The sequence below is a fragment of the Amphiura filiformis genome, chromosome 16 (genome assembly GCF_039555335.1).
Source record: "Amphiura filiformis chromosome 16, Afil_fr2py, whole genome shotgun sequence".
Lineage (NCBI taxonomy): Eukaryota > Metazoa > Echinodermata > Ophiuroidea > Amphilepidida > Amphiuridae > Amphiura > Amphiura filiformis.
In genome coordinates, this window is record NC_092643.1 from 50,305,839 (window position 1) to 50,331,715 (window position 25,877).

Genomic DNA, 25,877 nt, shown 5'->3' on the forward strand with positions numbered 1-25,877 from the left:
TCACGGTACTTTTCACAGAAACACAAAGGTATGCAACATTGTGCATGATTTGTTTGAGCTATATATCATACAGAGCCTAGATTCCAACAAGAATCAATTTTTGTAATGATTCTCGTAAGATTCAGGTGCGAGAATCAACTTCTCTCATTGTATCATACAGTAAGTGCAGTGACTATGATGGATTTTGATTCTCGCAAACCAAGATGAAATCTAGGCCCTGCATCATCCAAGCGATACAACAATCAGTCTTCATGAATGTCCAAGAAATCGAATTCTAATCTCTTTTGTACAAACCAAAAATAAATAACAAGAATACATATGTCAGCAATATGAGCAATTATGTGCAGGGCTGTATCATAACCCTTTTCTTACACCAATCACATAGACTAGTAATTCCAAAAGTTTACCAATCCTCTATAAATTTACTATCCCAACATATTATAGAGCTGCTCTAAAATGTGACACGATCTGGTCCATGAGCGCCAAAGTAGGCATTTGTGAAAATTGAGTTACTGTAATTATTACATTACACATACAATAGGCTATCATTTATTGAAAACACAGAAGGTCTAGCATACTTGGTTCTAAAGTTATGAAGTTTTTTGATGTATATTTTCTTATGTATTTTATTCTTTTTTACTCCATATTATTACCTTTATCTCAGTTTCAAATTTGCCGCCTTTGGCCCCCATGGACAAGGTCATGTCACAAATGTTACCATGGCAGTCAGGTGTTAAAAGGGTTTAAGGGATTAACTGAACTTAGACATGGTGTAGCACTGGCAATACATTTGTAGATACAGAGTATAGCAATTTACACTTTCAAAGCTGGTTTATTTACATATTTTATGCTATAATAATGATATATTTTAGACAATTTTACTTTTCATGATCAAAATGCTCTGATGAAACATGTAAAAACATCTGATCCTTGGAAACCGTCTGAAAATCACATTCCGAACATTTCAGAATCATCACTCCATACTCAAAACCGACCGATTTATTTTGCTCTCCATGCTCCTTTGAGACGGGCTGTTCTCTCACCAAGACTACCTTAGACCTAGCAGTTGCACTAGTGTTGACCATTATCAACTGTGGAGCACTGGTTGATGTCTCAGTGTCACCATCTGCAGATGTCTTGCTGCCAGGTGGTGTTGAAGGACTTGAGGTATTACCAGATGACACTGAAGTGATACCAGACTGTGTGACACTAGCACTACCGACTTCTGGCATCTTCAGACTTTGCGTTGTTAAGGCATCCATCACCGCATTGATCGCATCATTAACAACATCGTAATTATAACTAGGGTCGCTTGCGTGCTTCCACATGTGGGATTTCAGCGATGGTAAATGGTTGCATATGTAACCGCAGAGTTTGCACTTAAATTGGTCGAAAGTCTCCGACTGATTTGGAGTGTACGTCTGATGAGCTTTCATATGAGAGCGCAGACTTTGTGGATATGCACCTCGGAAATCACAATGTGGACATTTGTAAGGCTTATCGTTGGAGTGAAATTTCATGTGATTTCTGACACCGTTGACCGGCGCTGATGTGTACGAGCAAAGTTCACACTTATAGGGGTTCTTATGCACAATTGCATGGTGTTGAAGGTCCTCAAGGGTTGGCGCTGAATACTCGCAATCTCGACATCCAAACCATCGTTTATTCTTACAACTTTTCTTGTGGATGGCAAGGGCAAATGTTCCCACAAATTCTCTGCTGCAAATTGGACATTTTTTACAATCTGGATCTTCAGTTTCACATTGCTTCTCGTGGGTTTCGAAATGTTTCAACCAATCACTCTTCTTTTCAAAAGTCTCGGGGCACTTTTGGCATTCCCACATATCAACTCGTTCTGTAGATTCCTCCTTGGCATCGTCATCTTCATTTAACTCTCTTTGTACACTAAAATTAGGCAGACAGCTTCTTTTGTGTGTAGACATAGCATTGATGCCAATAAATACACGATGACAGTTCCCGCAAACAGGATTTTCTTTTGACTGACTGTTTGTTTCAACTTCACTCCGGTTCTCTGACTCATGTGACAGCATGTGGGTGCTAAACTTACTCTTGTTGTAAAAAACTGCCGGACATTTAGGGCACATCATCTGCCCTGTGAAATGACAAAGTTTTATGTGATCCTTGAGATTAACACTGGACCCTGCTTTATGACCACACATGGGGCAATAATATGCGCCTCCATCACCACTTTCCGTTTCTTCGCGGAATTGTTCGATGACGGTGAGAAGCGATTCGCTGATTCCTTGCTGTTTCAAATCGTTATTATTCAACAAGTCGCCTTCTTTGTCACCACTACCATCGCTAACACTCATTAGGATACGTCGATTCTGAATACTGGTTTGGCTTATATGAATACTAGGTGCAGCATTTGGGGGTTTTACTTTGGGATTGGATTGATTGGAAGCAGTTTTCATTTGCACAGGGCTCATAATACTCTGCAATTCCTTAGAGGCGGACGGTATTGTTGATGTACTGCATATGACGCTGGAAGGCAGTGTTATTTTTGAACCTTTATTGTTATCAGTCTTTGTGTTATGAGTCTCTTTTATATTATCAGATAATATGCTTGGCTCACAACATTTATCCACAGGTGACGGTTGAGAAGTTGTTGTCAATCTCGGCTCTTTAAGCTTATCCCCAATACGACCTGAACCATCTAACTTACTCTTCCTTCTCACGTCTGCATCCGAAGCACTAGATTCAATTGGTTCACAAGTTCCTCCTCCTTCAATGGCAGACAAAGCTCTCATAGCAAGTGATTGGCTGCTTGATATTTCCACTCTGTCTACTGCCATGCGATCTGATGAGCTAGGGATTGTAGTAAGCGATTGGCAGCTTGTGTCTACCACCATGCGATCTGATGAGCTAGGGGTTGTAGCAAGCGATTGGGAGCTTGATACTACCTCTGTGTCTACCTTCATACAATCTGATGAGCTGAAGATTGTCTGTTTCGCTCTTTTTGAATCGGGTTCAGAAATTTGTGAATTACTTGTCAAATTTCCTTCAAGTTCCAGTCTTCTTTTGTGGCTGACTTTATGATCAGTCTTCATTTCACTAACATCTTTTGAAGTAGGATCTTTAGGCGAGAGCTTCTCAGGACTGCGTTCAGTTGTAATGACTTCCACTTCATCTTCAACTGTCTGTACATCCAAAGGAATATCTACCGATGCCACCATGTGGTCTAGAGCAGAAGGCTGTGATTTGCCAATTTCACTTATGGCATAATTTTTTGCGTTACTTGACGAGTCCTCTTGGATACCTTGCATCAACTGTTTAATGACCTGAGGAGGAAGTACACTTTTACCCTGTCGTATCTGTGACATATAAAGAGGATTTTTACCTCTTTTAGACCCTGTATTCACTGTTAGTTTTTGCAATGCTGTAATTGAAGTAGATGGTATGTTGATGGCTGGACACTTACACTCTTGTTGATCACCACCCCCTCCTAAGCAGCAGACGGAATTGTCTTCTCCGCAGCAACCCACAGCTATTCTTGAAACATTCTCTATGACTTCATCCGACTGATTTCTTTGATGTAAACTATCCTTTGATTTCTCATCTTCAATTACAGGATAAGAGCACTCTTTTTCACCAGCGTGTCGCCAAGCGTGCGCTTTGAGCGTGCAGAGTTTTTCACAGATGTACCCGCATAGAAGACACTTATACAGATTTTGTCTGTCTTTTTCAGAGCTTATAGAAGCAATCTTAGATGAGATCTCTGAACTCGTAGTATCTTGATTCTCTTCTGAAGACACATGTTTCCACATGTGATTACATGCAGTACATCTTCACACCTGCATGAAAACCCACACTCTGAACATTTCAAAACCAACTCTCCCTTTTTATTGTGTACCTGCAAGTGGGACTGCAGTTCACTAAGTTTTGGTGTTGAGTACTTGCAACTATTGCACACATATTTACGCGAGGGGGCTTGGATATGAGTAGTTTGGTGGTCGAGTATCGAAGTTTGCGTTGTGGTTACATAATCGCAGAGCACACATTTGTAGATTTCAGCGTGAGGATGGCTAGCAAGATGCTGCAAAAGACTAGCATAGTCTGTCGCTTTGTACCGACATATTTCACACTGTATCAACTCCTGATTTGTGACATTGTTCTGGTGAAGCTTCTCTGCATTTTTTGCTTTCTCATAACACTGACAAATTGGGGGACTTTTCTTTCTAAGCTGCTTTTTAGTAACTGCAAACAGACATGGACAATTGGGGCATTTATACAACTTTGATCGATTGGATCTCGCAGGTGAAGCTGATCGATTGGATCTCGCGGGCGAAGCTGACCGTCCTCTACGCGGTGTACAAATCCCAGAAGATGTTTCTGAGTCCGAATTGGCAGCTTTTTCCTTTTGTTCTCTTTCACTCGTCTCCACAAGTTCTGTTAGTTTTTGAATTACCACAGAAAGAACATCATTCTTAGATGCTTGACAGAATTCAGGAGAGATTCCCCGCTCATATATGCTTCCTTCATTCTGCGTTTCAACAGAATCTTTTGTACCTTTTCCATCTGAGCCTTCAGGAGACCAATCATGATCATCTTCAGCAATCTCTTCATCAACTGTTATCTTGACACAATGACCAGGAATCTTGTCCACATTCCCACTGCTACTTTGTGTTGCTTCAGATGTTAGTTTCACATGCCCGTCATCATCAAAGTTCTGGCTTTCGGCAGCATACCTAGGACTGATCTTAAATCTTGGACTCCTTCTCTGACCAACTGGGCTTGGTGTTCTCTGACTTGCTCGTACTTCCTTCAAATCAACAGATAAAGAAGGCTCGACCACAACTGTTCTTGGTGAAGAAGTTCTCCGTTTCTTGCTGACGTCTGATGGCAAAGACATGGTTCCTTGGTTACAGCTTCATGTTCTACAAAAATATAGTAACAAAATACAAAAGGTGGTTATATGTAAAGGAACACAGATTGTAACTTGCACATATGGAAATCTTCCCACACTGATGATGACTGAATGAAAGATGGACTTTTTTGTTACTGGGCTATTCCAATTGAAATCCATACACCCCCAACAATGTATGGAAGACATGACCTTAATATACCACACGGTGGGGGGGGGGGTATATTTCAAATGGAGTCCTCATTCAGGTAACCCCATTTACAATTCACACTCCTTGCGTGAAAGATCAAGCTAATATCTTCCATAGGGGGTGTATGGATTTCACTTGGAATAGCATATTATGCACGATTACAACATTCTTTCATTCAATTGACACCTGTAAAGTGGGATATCTTGTTTATTATTTAGGTTCCCATGTCTGCAAAAGTGACCATAGCATCAATGCAATTTGGTGCGTCTGATGTGCTCTAAGGTCCCACAAAAATACTGTGCAAAGGTGGGCAACCAATTTTTTAGTCAGCATTTTGATATCAGAATTTTTTTTAAAGCGCAGTGATTTATAGTGCACTACACACAGGCACAACGCCCACACTTTACAGGTTGTCGCGGATTATTACGGCCCCACATCATTCCATAAACCATTAAACAACAACACAGGGTCTTTGCTGCTTCAAGAGCGCACACTCTAGATATTCCACAAATAGCAATCGCAAGCAGGATCAGCTCCCCGAGTTTCATACGGGTTGTAATGAGACAATTAGCAGTAAGTTCCTTGTCCAAACAACCTCACTGTTGGCATTCTACAATCTACATACATGTATGGGACTGTGCAATAGTTACATGTATGATGAGCTGGGGGGTAAAATTTCCAAACGGTGTGTCAAAAATTGCTTGTACCCCTCTCAGCCTGCCAAAGATTGCTTTCCCTTTGCAGCCTGCAAACAAATCTTTGCCCCCTGCACATGTCAAAATTGGGTTCCCAATTCATATAAAATGCGAGTGTGGCAAACAGGAACAGCTTGCATATTTGAACGTTTCTGTACTGTAGCCTTTTTAGAGCGTGTTATTTAAAAGGTGCCCCATAAATGTGTGCCAAAAAATTGCTTTCGACCTGCCAAAATTTCTTGCCCCCATTTTACCCACCCACCAGAACTCATTTATTGTACAGGTATAAAGTTTAAGTAAAATAGTATTTTACCCCCTGAGCACTACCTGCTGATCTACATCTGATTGGTCAATTACATGATATCTTCATTTTCAAAATGGAGCTTTGCAAATAATTCACCCCAATTTTTTTGTGTGGTAAAATTATTCTAATGTTGCTGATTGGTCCAATTGATGATGCAAACTTCTTTTGACCAATAGGCAGGTAGTTCTCATGGGGTTAATAATCATTTCAATACATTACCTCAAACTTAATTAATACTGTTGAGTTGACCAATTTGGTGATTGCACAAACAGAAAATGCTTATTTTCTGAAAGATAAAAGTTGAAAAATTCAGTGTTATTATTAAATATTGTCAGCCATCAATAATCATTTGTACCATCAAGAGCCCACATCTGGAATGCCCTACACAAACACATTCCAGCTACCAAGCTATGGGCCAGCTTCCAAACGATAGGTTAAGGGTGGTCTTAACCCTGGAATTATGGAAACTTTTTGACCAACTTTGAGCGGGCAAAAACCTGTTTTTGCAGACAAAATGGCAATAACTGGCAGAAGCCTGGTTTAAACCGGCAAAAACTTATGTATAGTCACTCAAATGTTAACAAGTACACAGAAAGCTCATAAACAGTAAACATACAACTTTTAATGAATCATTCAACATATTTTTTTGTCTCAGACATCAAGTACTTAAAATGAAACAGTTTTGAATTTGATATGCCAGATTTCAGTTAAATGCACTAAGTGAGCAATGAAAATGCATGCCTTTAATTTCTTAATATGTTATTTTTAATTACAAAATCTGGCCTTGTTACACTCCGGAAAATAATTTTTTAATTTAATAATTCATTTTGAGATAAAAAATCTGAACTAAATCATGTTTTTAGTTTTTGCCATTTTTGCCGGCAAAAACTGTTTTCGCCAAGCGGTTAAAACTGTGGTTAAAACCGCGGTTTTTTTCCACCTGCGGCAAAAACCTGCGAACCCTGACTTTGAGAAATTTGTACCAAAAATTGTAAAAAAATGCTCTATTTTAAAAAAAAATCATAAAAAAGCTGGATTTTAGCCCAAATTTCAAATATTTTTGAAGAAGTTGGTCAAAATTTAAAAAAAAAAAAAAAAAAAAAAGTGCCAAACCACCTCAATATAATCTGAGCAAGAATGAGTATAGTGCGCTAGAAAGCTTAAAGAAGGATGAAAACATCACGATCCTCCCTGCTGATAAGGGGCGTTGTACTGTGGTTTTAAATAGCAAATACTATGATCAGAAAGCTAGAGCACTGTTAGATGATGCCAAAACTTACACTCCCCTTAGGAAAGATCCAACGAGTGGTATAAAGCGGAAATTGACTTCGTAATTTGGCGAACTTGAGAAAAACGGGTCTATTGACTTCAAATTAAAACATCAGTTATACCCGACATCCGAATCCATACCGGGTTTTACGGCCTTCCGAAGGTTCACAAGGACACCATCCTTAAATCCGATAGTGAGTAGTATCGGCTCTGTTTCTTATAATATCGCCAAATATTTGGCTAGAGTTTTGAGTCCTGTGGTTGGCCTATCGGACCACCATATTCTCAACTCTAAGGATTTTTCGGAAAAAATCCAAGGCTTAGTGTTAGAATCCGATGAGACTATAACATCGTTTGATGTCACCGCCTCTTTACTAGCATTCCTCCGAAGGACGAGTCTCAGCAGTTCGCGAAGTTCTGAACCAGGATACCACACTTCATGAACGGACAAACTTGTCTCCTGATCAATTATGTGATCTACTTAGTCTCTGCTTAGATAACACCTACTTTTCGTACAGTGGAAAATTTTACCAACAATGTCATGGATGTTCCATGGGTTCGCCCGTCTCACCGATTATCGCTAACTTGTATATGGAAAGATTTGAGCGCATTGCTTTGTCAACTTTTCCCGGTATAGCGCCATCTAGATGGTATCGATACGTGGATGATACTTGGATTTTAATTAAATCCAACGAACTTGATAGGTTTTTCAACCACATCAATGAAATCGATCCCCATATCAAGTTCACGCAGGAAGGAGTGTCAAATAACAAACTCGCGTTTCTTGACTGTTTAGTGTCCGTGGAAGAAGATCGCTCCTTACTGTGTCTGTTTATCGAAAACAGACACACACGGACCAGTACCTTCAATTCGGTTCCAATCACCCGCTCATTCAGAAACTCGGCGTGGTCAACACCTTGTTCCACAGAGCTGAGTCGATCATCACCAAAGACTCAGATAAGATTGCTGAACAACAACATCTTCAAGAAAGCGCTGGGTAACTGTGGTTACCAGGACTGGGCCATAAACAAGGCCTTGAACAAGGACAGCAATAAACCCACCGCCAGTAGCACGAATCAGACGGGGAGAACAACAAGTATTACCATCCCATATCACGGAGACTTATCGGAAAAACTCAAAAGAATCTATCGCGACCACGGCATTACCACCCACTTTAAACCAACGAACGCGATCCGCCAGTCCTTAGTGCATCCCAAGGACAAGCAGCCCAAGGGAGGATCAGTGGAGTGGTCTCTGGGTCCGCTGTTCGAAGAGCAAGCCTGTCAAGACTCTTACATAGGAGAAACCGCCCAACCTCTTCACAATCGCATGTTACAACATCGCAGAGCCAGCTCAGGTGGAAACGACTCATCAGTGTATTTACATTTGAAAGCCACGGACACCATTTTGACACCAAGGATGTCCGAATCCTAGATCGCGAGCATCGTTGGTTTGAGCGTGGAGTGAAAGAGGCAATCTGGGTGAGGGCTGAGCAACCATCCCTCAACCGCGGTGGCGGTGTCCGGGCCAAACTATCACACGGCTGGGACAGGATCATAAAGGACATTCCTCGTCGATTGTCATCTATACGGAAGTGTCCGGTACTCAAGGTCATTGCATCACAACCCAGCTGAAGACTGAAGGTTTCAGTCGCAACGTCGGTTCGTCCGTCAAAATAGGTATGTCTGGTTGACCAGATTTAAATTAAATCTTAAGTTCCTAGATCTAGTTTTTAAAAATTAATTAAAAAACTGTCTTTTGGATTTTCTCCAAAAATGAGCATTTTGGCCCAAATTTGATCTCACAGATGAATTTATCAAGTCTTTGCCATTCTATATATGTATACCTTTATATACTATAGACCAACAATTGTTAAGCAGTTATGAGGCCTAAAAGTTTCCAAAATTCCAGACCCTTAAAGGTGGCCTCATTTGTGTTTTGGGAGTCCCTGTTCTCCTACCACCTGGTTATACACCTGCCGCCCTGTGTATCTGTGGATGGAGATTGTGATCACATATATTTGTTGTCATAGTTTGACTTGCTATGTCAACTGGTTCAAGCTATCTGTGTTGAGTAACTGCAACTATGTATGATCACAACACAAAGTCAATGGGTTGCTAACAAGTGTGTAAACGAAGATGTATTCACTACAACAGCTAATATGTGACCGTCCATGGCGAATGAGCCGTAAATTCCTCCCCCGGCAAAATGTGTTTTATTTCGTGTTTAAAAATAAACATCATAAACTTAAAAATGGTATATCATTTGACTTCAAACGATATCCAGAAGCGGGGTTATGGTTTGTTAAACTTTGCTCCTTCAACAAAATTATAGCTTTTTGCGTTTTTACATATGTGTCTCTTTTTCCACATTGTTGGCAATAAATATCAAACAGTCATAATTGGCGGTCATTTCAAATCATCCCCAAGTCAACGAGGTTTAAGAAAGTTCTCTCATTGTTGATTGTTGGTTATGCATACCTGTACAAAATACAATGCCTGGTAACCCACCACTTGAACAGGATTTAGCAATATAAGCAAACAAAGACCAGAGCTATTAAAAGTTCTATAGCCATCTAAGGTAGAAGCTTATTATCCACTTCAACAATAGGATTATTGATTAGTTTTTGACTATCGAAATAAGACGGATGTCGGGCCAGCTTAAGTTACCGATTAATATGACCTTCGTACACATTTTACACCGTAACTCAGAATACAATTTAGGGAATTTACGGCTTATTTGTGCTGCCGGATCAGTCGGGATCACATATAGTGTAATTTTGACCCAGAATAGCTCCATTAAATACAAGTTGCACTACTGAACTTCATAAAAATAACAAATTGACATGTGTACACATCATATGGAAATGGAATCTTTGATAATGTACAAACATATTCACTACAACAACGAATATATACAAAAATGTAGTGTAATTTTGACCCAGAATAGCTCCAATCAAAGTTGCACTACTGAACTTCATAAAATAACAAATTTACATACATATATCAGACCCGGGATATCAGATGGAGTCTTTTGGATCATTATAACTAGGAGCAGGGCTTCAAACAAGCCCTTGCAAAAATATAGGAATAATATAGGAACATTTTGAAATTGAATGAAAATATAGGAGAAATATATATGACAGTAGAAGGCAAATACCATGTGTATATCAGAAACCAGTGACTATTGTTAGGGGTGAAATTGGCAAACATTCTTTAAATTTTGCACAATGTGTCCATTATTTTAGACGGTATGATGTTTATAAATAATACACTGGGCAAAAAATAGAGGCCAGTAAAATATACCTGCTGAAAATTTACGACAATGACACGCATCATATACTTTCAGTTTTACACAAAATGCATTAGTGCAATTTAAAAAAAATCATTACCTCAATTTGGAGAAAATATAGGAATTATGGGACATTTTGAAACAATAATATTGGAAGTCCAAAATATAGGAAATATAGGGCCGCTTGGAGCCCTGTAGGAGGTCGCCTTGGGAGGATTTTTTGCTAGGCTAGTATAGGGGTTGCAAACCAGGCAAAAATTAAGGGTTTCCAATTTCTGAGTGATCGTGTGAGGCTAATATACATTTTAATTTGATTACATTTCTCAATTTGTCTGGCAAATTACTAAAAGCTTTTACATGTCTTAATCATTTTTATATGTGGCTACGCCTATAATAATATTTAGTAAAATTCACAAAATGAGAAAATAAGGCAATCAAGAGAATGGATGATAAAATTCCCCTTAAATATTAAATAATGCTTAGCTTCAATTTATAGGGAACATTTGTCAATTTTGACTTCTGGATACCTGTATACATCAATTAAAGACTAGTCTTTCAATAAAATATTAATTTTGAAGTGAAAAACATTGATTTTTTTAACAAATCTGTAAAAATCATCATTAAAAAAAAACAATAAAAAATTGCCTTATTGCGTTTAAGCTGCACTGCTGCAGAGTGCATTAACCAACCATCTGTGCCATAACTTTTAAGCCCAACACAATACATTGTTACAGGGGCCAAAAACCATCAAAAAATCAGATTTTTTTTGTATTTTTGTAAAATGTCACATTTTGATCAATATTTGGAGGTTTATCCATACAGACACTAGTAGATACATGCAATTGAATGGAGCTTTCCGCACTGCCGTTTTCTAACTTTTTGAAAATGCATGCGCTTTGCAAACTTTGGTAATAAGGTCAGTGAAATGCGCAGCTCTTCGCAAACTTTGGTAATAGGTGAAATTAAGTGAAATGCATGGACGGATGGGCCTTTGCAAACTTACTCTGCTATTTGATGTTGTGACTGATGGCTACATTATCATTACTGTGAGATATAATAGCTTATGGTACCATTCATTTTTAGGCTAGAGACACAAAGTCTATACCTTAATTAATATTGAAATAATTGAACATTATTTGATCCTACTGGTAATTCACTTTATGATTTTTATGTGTTTTTAATATCAGGTTTTAAATCGAAAAGAATCATAAACTCTGTATAGACGATAATGTTTAGATCAATTATGTGATATTTGACAATATACAGGTAATTATTTGAAAACATCCCGGTTTAGAGACACATTAATTACAATCTGTGATTTTATGCAATTTGCAAATATATAGTTTTACCATAATGAATGGCAAGTCACCCTCTCTACAAGTGCCCGTTGCGAATAGAAATTATGAGGCAAGAGTAACAAAGTAAAAAGTCTTTTTAAACATCAATTTAGCACAAATTTGGCTGGTTAACAACAATTTGCAACCAACTAATAATTGCCTCACTAGCTATGGATCCACACGCTTGGAGAAACTTTGTAGTCACCTGCTCCACAGTTGAATGGATTGGAATGCAGGCCCGTAGCCAGGATTTATTTGGGGGAGGGTGCTGATTTTCAAAATTTGGACATTTTTGGACCAAAAAGGTATAAAAAAACCTTAAGCACCCCTGCACCCCCTGGCTATAATGGGCCTGATGGAATGGAATGGAATGAAATGAATTGAAATAATTGGCACTACAATTTTGTTTTTGCAATTTCTTAGAAAATGAATGCTTGAAATATTGATTTTGAAGTATATCCTTTTGTTTCCCATTTACTCTTTAACTGGTCATGTCTTTTGAACTCAACTGGTTGTCCAAATTCAATGGGGTTTTCTGCAAAATGTAGCTTTGTAAATGCCATTTACAATCCTATCAGAAACTGAAAATTAAAAATGTCCTAATTCAGACTGATTTTGCTTGATTACACCACAAAATTATACCACATTTTGAAAAGGACATATTGAGCAAATGTATATACCGTATTTCGTCGAATAGTCGCCCCCCCTCAAATAAACGCCCCCCCACCACTTTTTTCAACCAAGACGTATAAAAAATTCCAATATTTCCATGCTATCTTGTGTAGTAAGCTTACCAAGTTGCTCACATGGTCGCGAGTAGCAGAGAAAATCTGCATCCGAACCCGAAGTGAACCAAAAGTCAGTGTCAAAAGGTCATAGTTCGTCATTTTAGCGTGACTTTTAAGCTTACCTAATGATTTTAACCGGAATTTTCGTGCTAAAAATGACCTCTAATAAACGCCCCCCCTTGGGAAAATGTAACGCCCCCGGGGGCGTTTATTCGACGAAATACGGTAGGTACTATTTACTCCCTGTAAGGATCATTGTATTTCAATGTGCAGTTTTTGTGCACATATTATTTTTGTGGTTATGTGTACAGTACCCATAGTAGAAACATGGGAATATGTCAGAGCGAGTGGGGTGAAAGGAGCCACTACACCACGTGACTAATTTTGCATTTTTTTTCAAAAAAAAAATAACTACACACTGGTAACAAATACAAATTATAGGGGCAAGGAATCCAATTACTTCACTGAAATTTCAGTGATTCAAGACAAGTAGCTCATTACATGTATATATTATATATATGTTAAGAAATGAGGTACATTCTAGCGGTACCTCTTTTCTTATCATAAATAATATGTCCAGCGAGGTCATGTCAGTATGTCACACTACCGGTGTCCAGAACGTCAATATATTTTCGGAAGAGACGGATAAATTGCATGACAGCCTGCCAATTTAAGCTTCCTATAATATCTATTGCACATAACATACAAAGTCACAAACTTACAAACTTCAATATGCACTTCAAATAAAGCAGACCAGCTGTTAATTATTACCGATCCTGCAGAATAACTTACATAATCGTCAATTTCATTGAATCCTGTTGCTCAGAATTGCAAATTTCATATTTATCTGTCAAATGCGCTGTGGATGTGCTTTATAAATCACAGCTTGTGTGAAACTGACTTTATACCACTCACTCGCTTTTGCAGAAAAGCAAAACCTCCGGCACCTCGTGGCACTGGGGCATGATGTCATGGACGTGTGCAAAATATCCGACGGGCGCTGTATAACCCATTTTGTGATTGGTTGCAAAAACCATTCATTGCAATCGTAAGCCAATCAATGAAAGTGACGGCCTTTTACGGTATTAATTAATGTGACCCCCATGTGACCCGCCAGTAAAGTACATCTAACCTGATTGGTTTACAAAACTACTTTGATAATTGCTAAGCCAGTCAGCGTGCTCGATGCTTAACAACCTCATAGAGGTTTTCGAGAGGCGAATTCACGTGGTGATCCAGCGATCGAGTATAAATTCAGCTTGACAACTGCTATCGCAGGTGCAATAACAATACATGGACACAATCACTTATACGTGGGAAATACTACCAATACAAGATACAACAGAACAGGCTTTTCCATACAGTGAACAATAAACAAGAAATTGAATCCAATGTTAACATATATCTGCACAAGCGACTGATAGCCTATCTTTAGTATTGATGCTTTCAGGCGTTAAATGATAGCAAGAAATGGAAATCGCCCCAAAGGAAAGATTTTAATCGTGAAATTGATCGCCACATCTTATGGATTCACATTATCCTCCGGCGGAACTGTCAAACTGTCAATTACAACGTCTACTAGTGGACTGGTTTTTAAATCCACTCTCATCAAACTAATCAAAACTGTTAACTACAATTTTATCGAAAAAATCAAAAGAAGAAATACTAAATATTGCTTAGGTTCAATGATGCTTACCGATCGAGTCGCCTTGATGGTGTATTTCCGATAATTTTGCAACGTGGTTGAAAAATATTTCCAAGACGCAGTATCGCCATTAGCATGGCCCGTAACCTGGATAAAATTTAACGCAATCGTCCAGTAATAGTTCAACTGAGTGATCACATGGTTTGCAGAATGAAACCGAATGAAGCAGAATGAACGGTATCGGTGTCGGAACAAGGATTGTTACTTGTAAACAAATCGCGTTTACCGGCATGTTTCAAGAAATTAAATTTACGATCTTTTGATAATTAGTTAGGGATCGTTTTATTTTAACCTCTGGCATGAGAGATTGAGAATGTGGGTTAAAGATAAGCCACTCTGTGTTCTCATTTTGCAACTGAAATAGGCTTCTCATAAAGCTTAAATTTGCGGGCCATTATGCTGGACATCCATGACTTTGAAACATGGCGGATATACCAAGCACCCTCACTACGTTCGGGTCTGTGAGGGTGCTTGACCAGGCATAACAATCACTGACATTTACACAATGAATTTAATGAATTATTTATGACATGCATGGGCTGGATTTTACGATCGAGGTAAGGTTTTCGGCCTGTCCCTGTGTGAATATCCTTAGTTTTCAGCATCAAAGATACGTGCGATGACCAGTTTTTTGCGGACACTTTGATAACAGGTAACTTTTATAGGTCATAGGGTAGAAACGATAGTTGTACAATTATACAAAATATACATTTTGTTATAGGCCTAAAATGTTTACAAAAATATATTGGTCCACACGTTGTGCATGTATTCAGTTGTTCGACGTATACATAAATAATGTATTGCTTGTCTTGAGTCACTGAAATTCCAGTGTAGTAACTGGATTCCTTGCCCCTATAATAGTTAATACATAACTTTTATTACATGTACCATGCGTTATTATTTTTTGAGAAAAATGCAAAAATAGTCCCCTGGTTCAGCAAAACTCCCAAGGTCGGAAGGACCAGGACAGACTGCGTTACTGGCCTGTATCACGTTTCAGGGAAAGAACGTCTCTAGTACATACCTGTTTTTAATGACTTTGCAACAATGTTTCTATTGTCAGCAGTAACACCTTGCATTCATACTTTTGAGTTTGTATGGAGCACATTCGTACACATTATAAATAAGTGACATCAGAATATCCTGAAAGGAATTTAGGTAACGAATTCAACGACACTGACCTCGCAGCAGCTAATGTTTTCATGTAAACATGGCGTCATTAGACATTTTAGCCTACGTTTAGTATCCTACTATCGGATCGTTGAAACAACAAAACCTCAATCCCCGGCCTCATTCACGAATTCACTCACCTTCCTACACCACCAGTTGTAATAAAACTCAAAACATCCCGTGTTATTCCTCAAAACTACATGTACCTTCATTAATAAAAAAATTGAAATCCTAGTAGAACTCCGTTATCGAAAATTGTTTGATATAAAACGTCAACAAAAGTAATTTTTCTGAAGAGTAGATACCGCGTGTCAAAACTCAAAATGGCGGCTCGCAGTCGCATCCCCTGCTTTGTACATGTACCCGTGTCTGTCTACGTGACGAACAGTCAGGGTAAGTGGACAGCGCAACCTGTCCGCCGTAATATATGCACCTAATATGGGCATAATGGCTCCGCCCAATATACGGCGCTGTCAATCAGCGAACAGACTCTTACGCAGGTAAGAGCTCACGCTGTCCTCACTTTAGCAATTAGGATCGACGAACATCAGGCCGACACAATCTGGTTGTGTCGGAGACTATCATCGTGATGCCCACGTTGGAACCATTGGATTTAAAGCAAGAAATATTCATTGCCAGGACTGAAGCGGTGTGGTCATTTCTATGTTTGTACCGGGCAAGTACCGGACATTTTTCAAATGATGATCTTCCACAGGGGGCAGTGTGGATTTTAAATGGAATAGCCCCATGTCCGCAACATCTGCAAAGGATTCTGGGATATATACTGAAAATGTCCATGAGAAGCAACAGGTGCTGGCTAGCATGTTGCTTGTGGAAAGTTTATGGTTTAGCAGGGAGTAGGGATATTATTGGGAGATGTCTCTTCAGTTCAGAATACATCCCCTTATATATACCCGCATCTGACTGCCATTGTGCCTAATTGGTATGCTGGATGTGGAAAACCTTTCATGTTTGCAAATTGGCATGCTACATTAGCTTACTATGCATACTCCATCCATGAGCCAGGTGTGCGATATATAGACCATGCCATGTACGTTCTTGTTGATGTGCTCATCTAAAGGGTTATGTGGGACCTGTAATCCGCCAAATTATTACTGTCCGAGTTCTAGAGTTAGGATAATCATCAAATTTGATTCTTGCAAATCTATTTTTCCGATATCATTGAACATTGGATTTCCCAATCTTCACCATATTTGAACCCCTGCAAACCATAAAATTACAGGATTGTAAATTTCTTTACCCTTAAGGACTCGATAGCAACGTTTGCACAGTATCTTTTCCTGGACATGAGAGCACATCAGACATACCGAATCGCATTCTGAATATGAGGGATGTCCTTCTAATATCAACTAATTTTGATTTTTTTGAAATTCGAGATATAATACCAGTGGCATAGCTGGGGATTGTGGTGACCAGGGCTAAGGATACATATGGCGCCCCCCATTCTTGAAACAATTACACGCGCAAAATTGTGCACAAATAGGGCCTACCACTAATTTTGGTTATAAAGCAGTTGAATATTGGTCTTAAATTGATGTTTGTGCTGAAATGTGAACGAAGCATACGAAAATTTTGACTTTCATCGCTCTGAGGGTGACCGATGCTGAATTGGTCAATTTGGCCCCCCTAAGGGTGGCACCCAGGGCATGTGCCCCTTATACAAACAACAAAAAACAAACAACAAAAAACAAACAAAACTGCATAGCACATAGCTTCCTGACCAAATGTTTCTGAGACAAACCTTTTTCTTTCCTTATTCACAATGTGAATTGTTAAACCTAAAATCACTTTTATGCTATCTACTGAAGAAAGTAATGTAATGACAGCATTTTAAAAACTTTGGAACACAATGTTCAACATTCTCCAAGACCATGTTAAAGTAAACCAGCTTATTCACAGAGCAAATTGTTAAACCAAATAACTCTTCAATACTGAAGATAACAAATGTAATGACAGCATTTTTGACAACTTTGAAATGTTCAACATTCTACAAGACCATGTTCTAAGTAAACCAGCTTAAATTCACAATGCAAACCTAATAACTCTTCAGTACTATCTACTGAAGATAACAGACGTGAAAAACATCTTTGAAACGCAATAATCCCAGTTAAACCAGATTATCCATAATGACACTTATTTAGACTAACAACACTTCCATGCTATCTACTGAAGATAGCAATTGGTATTTTGTCCACACTACATCCAAACTATCTACAATGAGGGCTGTGACATCTTGTATTTTAATGTTATCTTCAGAAGATAGCAAATGTGATGAACAGTATTTTGTAGTTTATCCTAGTTTCAAAAGACAGCACATTTGCTGATTATCATTGTACTTAATAATATGCTATCTTCTGAAGATAGCAAAGGTGAGGAACAGTATTTTGAAGTTTATTCTAGTTTTGGAAGACAGTAAATGTGATGATGGTCATTATACTTAATAATATATGCTATCTTCTGAAGATAGCAAATGTGAGGAACAGTATTTTGAAGTTTATTCTAGTTTCAGAAGACAGCAAATTTGATGATTATCATTGTACTTAATAAAATATGCTATCTTCTGAAGATAGCAAATGTGAGGAACAGTATTTTGAAGTTTATCCTAGTTTCGGAAGACAGCAAATTTGATGATTGTCATTGTACTTAATAATGTATGCTATTTTCTGAAGATAGCAAATGTGAGGAACAGTATTTTGAAGTTTATCCTAGTTTCGGAAGACGGAAGACGGCAAATTTGATGATTGTCATTGTACTTAATAATATATGCTATCTTCTGAAGATAGCAAATGTGAGGAACAGTATTTTGAAGTTTATCTTATATAGTTTCGGAAGACAGCATATTGATGATTGTCATTGTACTTAATAATATATGTTATATAACACCTAAGTAGATCCTTGTCATTTGATTGGTTGATTGTTGGTCACATGTCATTCAATAAATAAACTATTTTACGACCTACGTCACTACCGTGGAATTTGGTTATATCGCCGTGCATTTTCGTTATATGCACCGTGCATTTTCGTTATATTCCGTACGTTCTATTGCACGGCTAGATTACATGGTGTGTTTTTTTCAGTCCGATCGGCGAACAGTATGCATAGCATAGGCCCTACCGCGTGTTACGGGATATTTAAAACAACAAACTTAATTTGCGGCAATTCTGGATGAATATTTTTGAAGAAATATAATCCACATCTACAAGGAAAGCCGCGAATATCCATATTCCGATTTTGTTTTCTTTGGGGAAAGAAAAAGTAGAAAACAAGAAAAGTGAAAAGGTAAGCTTACAATACGCATTGGATAGGCCCGGTGGCTAGGTAAGCTTAAATTCTACTTTACTGCGTAGCAAACGCATAGTAAAAAATAACAATAGACCCTTAAAATAATACTTTTGAATGGCTTATTTTTGGGTGATACAAGAATGTATTGCTAAAAAAAAGTCATATTTGTTTACGATTCGTACAATATTTTAACTCCTGCAAAGCCATTACAATCAACAAATCAAATAACAAAGATCTATTTAGATGTTATATAAAACAAATAATGAATGTTTTTTTTTTTTTTTTATGGAAAGAATATTTTCATTCGTTGAAAAATGGAATGTTCCATTCAACTCAGCTTCGCTTCGTTGAATGGAACATTCCATTTTTCAACTCATGAAAATATTCTTACCATTGCACTCATAAACATTCATTATTTGTATACTATCTTCTGAAGATAGCAAATGTGAGGAACAGTATTTTGAAGTTTATCTTATATATTTTCGGAAGACAGCATATTGATGATTGTCATTGTACTTAATAATATATGCTATCTTCTGAAGATAGCAAATGTGAGGAACAGTATTTTGAAGTTTATCCTAGTTTCGGAAGACGGCAAATTTGATGATTGTCATTGTACTTAATAATATATGCTGTCTTCTGAAGATAGCAAATGTGAGGAACAGTATTTTGAAGTTTATCTTATATAGTTTCGGAAGACAGCATATTGATGATTGTCATTGTACTTAATAATATATGCTATCTTCTGAAGATAGCAAATGTGAGGAACAGTATTTTGAAGTTTATCTTATATAGTTTCGGAAGACAGCATATTGATGATTGTCATTGTACTTAATAATATATGCTATCTTCTGAAGATAGCAAATGTGAGGAACAGTATTTTGAAGTTTATCCTAGTTTCGGAAGACGGCAAATTTGATGATTGTCATTGTACTTAATAATATATGCTATCTTCTGAAGATAGCAAATGTGAGGAACAGTATTTTGAAGTTTATCTTATATAGTTTCGGAAGACAGCATATATTGATGATTGTCATTGTACTTAATATGCTATCTTCTGAAGATAGCAAATGTGAGGAACAGTATTTTGAAGTTTATCTTATATAGTTTCGGAAGACAGCATATTGATGATTGTCATTGTACTTAATAATATATGCTATCTTCTGAAGATACCAAATGTGAGGAACAGTATTTTGAAGTTTATCCTAGTTTCGGAAGACAGCAAATTTGACCATCATCAATCAGATGCCTGGTGAAGTCTGATGCTATTGTAGCAATGTAGCAAAGCGAGTTGCAAATTTTAGTCCCAGTATTAGATTAATTTACAAAACAATTCGTCATCCGTATTCCATAGTGGCGTATAGTGGGGCGCCGCGAATAAACAACTTTTCGAGAAAATCGGGTTTGAAGAAATGCCAATTTAAAATCGAGTTGTGTAAATCAGACATTCATTATATTTGGTAAATGATGTGAAATTTCTGTAGTAAACTAAATAGATTTTATTGTTATATATTTTTGCAAAAGAAATAAATACATACTATTGCTGGCAAACTGAAAGTAAAACTATACGTCACTATGGAAAACGAACAAAACCCAATACCCTAACCTAACGTTAACCGTGACGCCACCTCGGTCGCCGTGTAATCCCTATGGCGTTACTTTTTAAATCGTTAAGTATTCCATAGTGGCGCATAGGTCCGATGAGTGTACGCCACTATAACATACGATGTTTTTCATTTTTGCCGATATTTCATAATTATAAAATGTGTATAAAAAGTGGCGTATAATTCGATCGCCACTATGGAATACAAAAATGTCACTTTGTAACTATCGCCACATTTAATTAATTAATTAGCTAATTATGACTGACTAGCGGGACACCCGCGCTACGCGCGGGTCCCCGCTAGGTGAGTAAGTGGGAGAGCGTTCACTAAAACATGAGGAATTACTGAACAGGTAGAATCATTGAAACGGTAAGTTTTATTTATCTGAACCTGACCCTCCTTAAGCTAACGTTTCCATTTGAACTTCTTTCTTTTTAGTTTCTTCTACATGGGCCAATTTTGTTCCATTTAAAAAAAATTCTGCTGCTAAGCTTGCGATTTTCCGTTGACCATGTGTTTTTATTTATTCAATCCCGTTCCCGTTATTGTCTAAATCTGTCCTTTCTTACATTTCCCTTTTAGCTTCTTTTTTTATTTGCTGCATAGCTTGTGATTTCCTGTTTTCATGTTAGTTATTTAATTCTGTCCTCAGTTTAATAGCCTTTTTATTTAAATTTCCTGATCTTATTATAGCTTTTTTTCTTACATTTCCTGAAGAGTTTCTTTCTTTCCTTCTTTAGCCTATTTTATTCCCGTTTTCATTTTGTGACCAACTATAACCCACATACTCGTACAGCCTGTTTGTCCTCATTTTGTTTTCTTTTTTATTTATAGTAGGCCTACCTCTTCATGTTGTTTGTACTTTTAAACACACATCTTTTCCCCGTATTTATTACGCTACGGTCATTAATATCATTCATTACGTGTCTCTGCGTCGTTTACGCGTGCCATGGCGTAGTGCTGCGTTACCCGCGCGGTATCGCGCGCTACGCGGCGGCTTGGCATTAGATACGCCTGTCAGCGACGCGCAGGGCTAGCTTAGTAACTGACTCCTTTTTTTGTTTACCTAGTATAGCAACGGACCACATTTTCACTGATTTTGAGGCCAATTCTTGACCGTTTTCAACCAAATTTTCACATTACCGTCTCCGTATATTCCTCAATCTCCCGTATGAATTTGGTGACATTTGGATCGAAACTGACGGAGCCTTTATGTGCATACATAGATAGATACATACATACATACATACATAGATACAACATTCCACTATTTATAGTAAGATGAGACTTAGAAAAAATGAAGGAGAACATCATTAAAAACATATGTGCCGATTTTCAAAAAAATGACCAAAATCACTATACGCCACTATGGAATACAGCCGACGAATTTTTAAAAACTACTGGATGAATAATCTACACCAATATAGTATTTTGCAATGCTATATTCTAAATTAAATTAAATGAGCCATGTGCACTGTAAAATAGATTTGCCTGAAATGCTATGTACTAAGATGATTGGCATTTTATAGCATCAAAGGCAAATTAAATTATCCACAAATATAATGCTTTCGTGCTCTCAACAAAAGATTCAAAATTAGATGAACTACCTCCATTTTCAAATTACATTGTATGATTTGTATTGACAAGGTTCTCCTGTAACACATGACGTGATAACAACTTAACACATTGTTTTGTCTGCTATTGAATACAAATCAAATTGACCAGAGGCAAAAACGTACATCACATCAACATTGATAAGTTGTAAACACAGACAGCTCATTGCTTATTTGTGTATATAACTATATACACTCAATTCAATATTCTCTATGGTGGCCATAGGCCTATCCAGTGCTGTCAGTGCTGTGAGTTTCTGCAAAATTGGGCTACTTCTAGACTATGGGACATGGGCATTTATCTTTCACTTCCGTAGTCCACTCTTGGGCAGAACATAAAAACATAACAAATCAAGAGTAAATATATGTCTGAATTAATATCCAAAAAGTTCCCACGTTTTACTTTACTCATTTAGGAGTTATTTGGGGTTAAAAATGTTTTTTTCGTGATTTTTTTCCTTTGTTGCCCAAAAATGTCAAATATTAAAATAGCTGTAACTTTAAAAATAAATTGAGTAGAAATTTCATTTCTATTGTAGATGTTACATGTCATATGGATTTCCAACACTGGTGAATAAAAATTTCATAGCACAACTCTAAAATATAAAAAAATGGCAAAAAACATATTTTTGTGCTATTTTGCCCATTTTTGACCTAAAAATGTAATTTTTGCATGGAAAAAAAAATAAATATATATTTTCTTGATTTAAAAAGTATGTCATTATATCAACCTAGTTATTCTGAACAAAAAAGTTAATGATGGTGAATGTCTGTGACCTATAGTTTTTGATCTATGGCCCTTTCAAATTCACATATGGACTAAAATAGCATGTTTTTGTCAATTTTTTCCAATATTAGGCTGAAAATGGTACTTTTTTGTAATTTTAACAAAATTTTCAGTGTTTGGAAAGTGGGAACTTCACATATATTATGGATATATTATAGTACTTTCATTTTAAGCTAGTTGTAGATCCACTGGTAGATCGGTTTCCATGGCAGAAGCAATTATATAAATCAATTTTACTACTTTCAATGCAGCAAAATCATTTTAGTCATCATTTTACTGCATTGAAAGTAGATAAAATTGCTGCTACCACGGTAGTGGGCATACTAGTGGATCTTGAAATAGCTTAACATTAAAGTACAATTACATGTTCATATTATTAAGTGAAGTTCCCACTTTCCAAAAACTAACAAGTTGGTTAAAATGTCCATAAAGGACCATTTTTGGCGTAATATTGGAAATATTGAACAAAAACATGCTATTTTAGTCCATATATATATGAATTTGAAAGGGCCATAGATCAAAAACTATAGGTCACAGACATTCACCGTCATAACTTTTTTGTTCAGAATAACTAGGTTGACATAATGACATATTTTTTAAATCAATAGAATTTATATTTATTTTTTTCCCCATGCAAAAATTACATTTTTAGCTCAAAAATGGCCGAAATAGCACAAAAATATGGTTTTTGCCATTTTTTAAATATTTTAGAGTTGTGCTGTGACATTTTTATTCACCAGTGTTAGACATCCATGAAATATGTAACATCTACAACTCAATTTATTTTGAAAGTTACAGCTATTTTAATATTTGACATTTTTGGGCAAAAATGGAAAAAAATCACGAAAAACACATTTTTAACCCCAAATAACTCCTAAATTACACAGTAACGTGCAACTTTTGAAAGTGGGAAATGTTATATTATTGATCAGTGATATAATAGCTATATTTTCATGTATAAACCATCCTCTACCCAGAAAGGGAGAACGAAAACTACTTTCTGAAGCACTTAGCAAGCCTTGTCCCATGGTCTATTCCGCTGTAGTTTATTTGATGTGTTTTCCCTTTATGCAAAACCAAAAACCAAAACAAGTTTGTTTTTTGTAGGCAGGACACGTGTTGTTGTTTTTTGGAGCAATTGTAATGTAATTGTTGATTAAAACTTGAACCAGAATTTTGAGGTTCTCCGGTTGCTCAGTTCTCGACGCAACGCGTCGGCCGCAATGCCTTCACCTTGACATGCATCATTTCAACTTGAAGCTAAAGTCACATCACTATGTCTTACCAGTTCCAAGAAATTGGAACTGGTAAGTTTAAATTTATGCAAATTAGCTACCAAATTAGCATATTGCAACCAAAGACCTAATAGAATTTGGAGACCGCTAACTGCCACCCCTCTTGTCCCTCTGTCATGTTCAACTGTCCACCAACATGTCTACAATTTCAATAGTAATGTTATACTGTTCCGGTTGGTTTATACAAGTATGATGACTTCTGTGCTAGAATTCAGAAAAAAACACACCCAAATGGTTTCTTTTGGGTGTTTTTGTGGAATTGATGTGCAAACTATGGGCTGATTTACCATGCCTTGGTGCTTAAAAGATTTGGCAACACTGTCATATCAAGCTGTTTCCACAAGCTACGATTTGGACACATCTGATTTGATTTTCTAATATAAATTTATAAATGTAGAAAAGCATAAGATGAAATCTGAGTGGTATCAAATTTTAACGTAGAATCGGACAGATTCATATTTAATGCATGAGTTCTTGCCAATACTCATAATATGGTGCTATAAGAAGGGGAAACCCCTAAAATGCATGGTTATGGATGATTGATAAGTGTACGGCCACTTGTATACAAGTGTGTACACATGCTTCAGAAGTCTCTTTCATCCATGCTATGAGTTACAGTCTTATCATTTCAAGATGTTATAATATTATTCCGGGGTATGGTTTTTATTCTTTAAAGCAGATTTCATCACAAATATGAATTTCAACACAGAGTTAGCGGATTTTACTGCAAATTCGTCCAAAGGTAAGCAAAGGGTTGGGGATTGCATTTTTAACTTTGACTAAACTGTTTCGGAGTTAAGGCTCGCTAAAAGTAGACCATTTCGGGGGCTGTATTTGTTGTGCATGTCACATTGTGAACAATGAGTGAAAACCGACAATATTCGCTGAAGAATTATTGCCATGCTCTAGTATACCGCCGTTCCGAAGAACGGCGGTATACATGTATACCTAGGACCAGGACAGGAGCTGCTTTTTGGCTCCTGGTCTTGACATGCTTAATGTACAGCTTGTCTGTATATTATGTATATAATTTTAATTTTAAAAGTAATGTCAAAGTCAAGCAATTATTGAATTAGCACCATGTCTGATACCTGTATAAAAAATGTTTTGCCAACAAAATAAAAATGTTTGGTAAAAATTGAAGAACAGTTTTCAACTTTAAAAAGTGGAATTTTCCAAGCACACCAGTCACTGGTTTTACAATAAATGTCAAATTTGATAATCTCTAATCATTTACTCAAGGTTGAATTCTGCCATCTGTCATCTCTAACCTTGTTTTCAATTTCATTCATGAAAATTTCATTCAATGTCACCGATGTCATTTCAATGCCACGATGTTGCATGCACGCCACACAATTGCAACACAAACATCGACATGATCATTCATCAGAAATTTAGTTTTAATCGCGTTATGAGATCACTTTTGAACCACTATTTCATCCAAATCATCGGATATTCAATCAGCGACAATAAACCGCAAACTTACCTTTGATTTTTAAATGAATTTGGTGTGATTTATGCAGAAATATTCAAAGAATTTCGATATATAAACACGTACGTTTCACAGGATGGGTCAAAATTGATCACGTGATACAGCAGAATTTTTGGTCATGTGACCAAATTATTTGGTCACATGATCAA

At 37.1% G+C, this 25,877-nt stretch overlaps 1 protein-coding gene across 1 annotated transcript; it reads right to left on the reverse strand.

Moving 5' to 3' along the window:
• Positions 1-797: 797 nt before the first annotated feature.
• Positions 798-25,811, reverse strand: LOC140136148 (uncharacterized). Its single transcript, XM_072157852.1, is given in 4 exon segments — positions 798-3,794; positions 3,797-4,898; positions 6,294-6,360; positions 25,723-25,811. Coding segments are annotated over 2 exon segments (3,993 nt in total). The 5' UTR covers positions 4,874-4,898; positions 6,294-6,360; positions 25,723-25,811; the 3' UTR covers positions 798-878.
• Between the last annotated feature and the right edge of the window lie 66 nt (positions 25,812-25,877).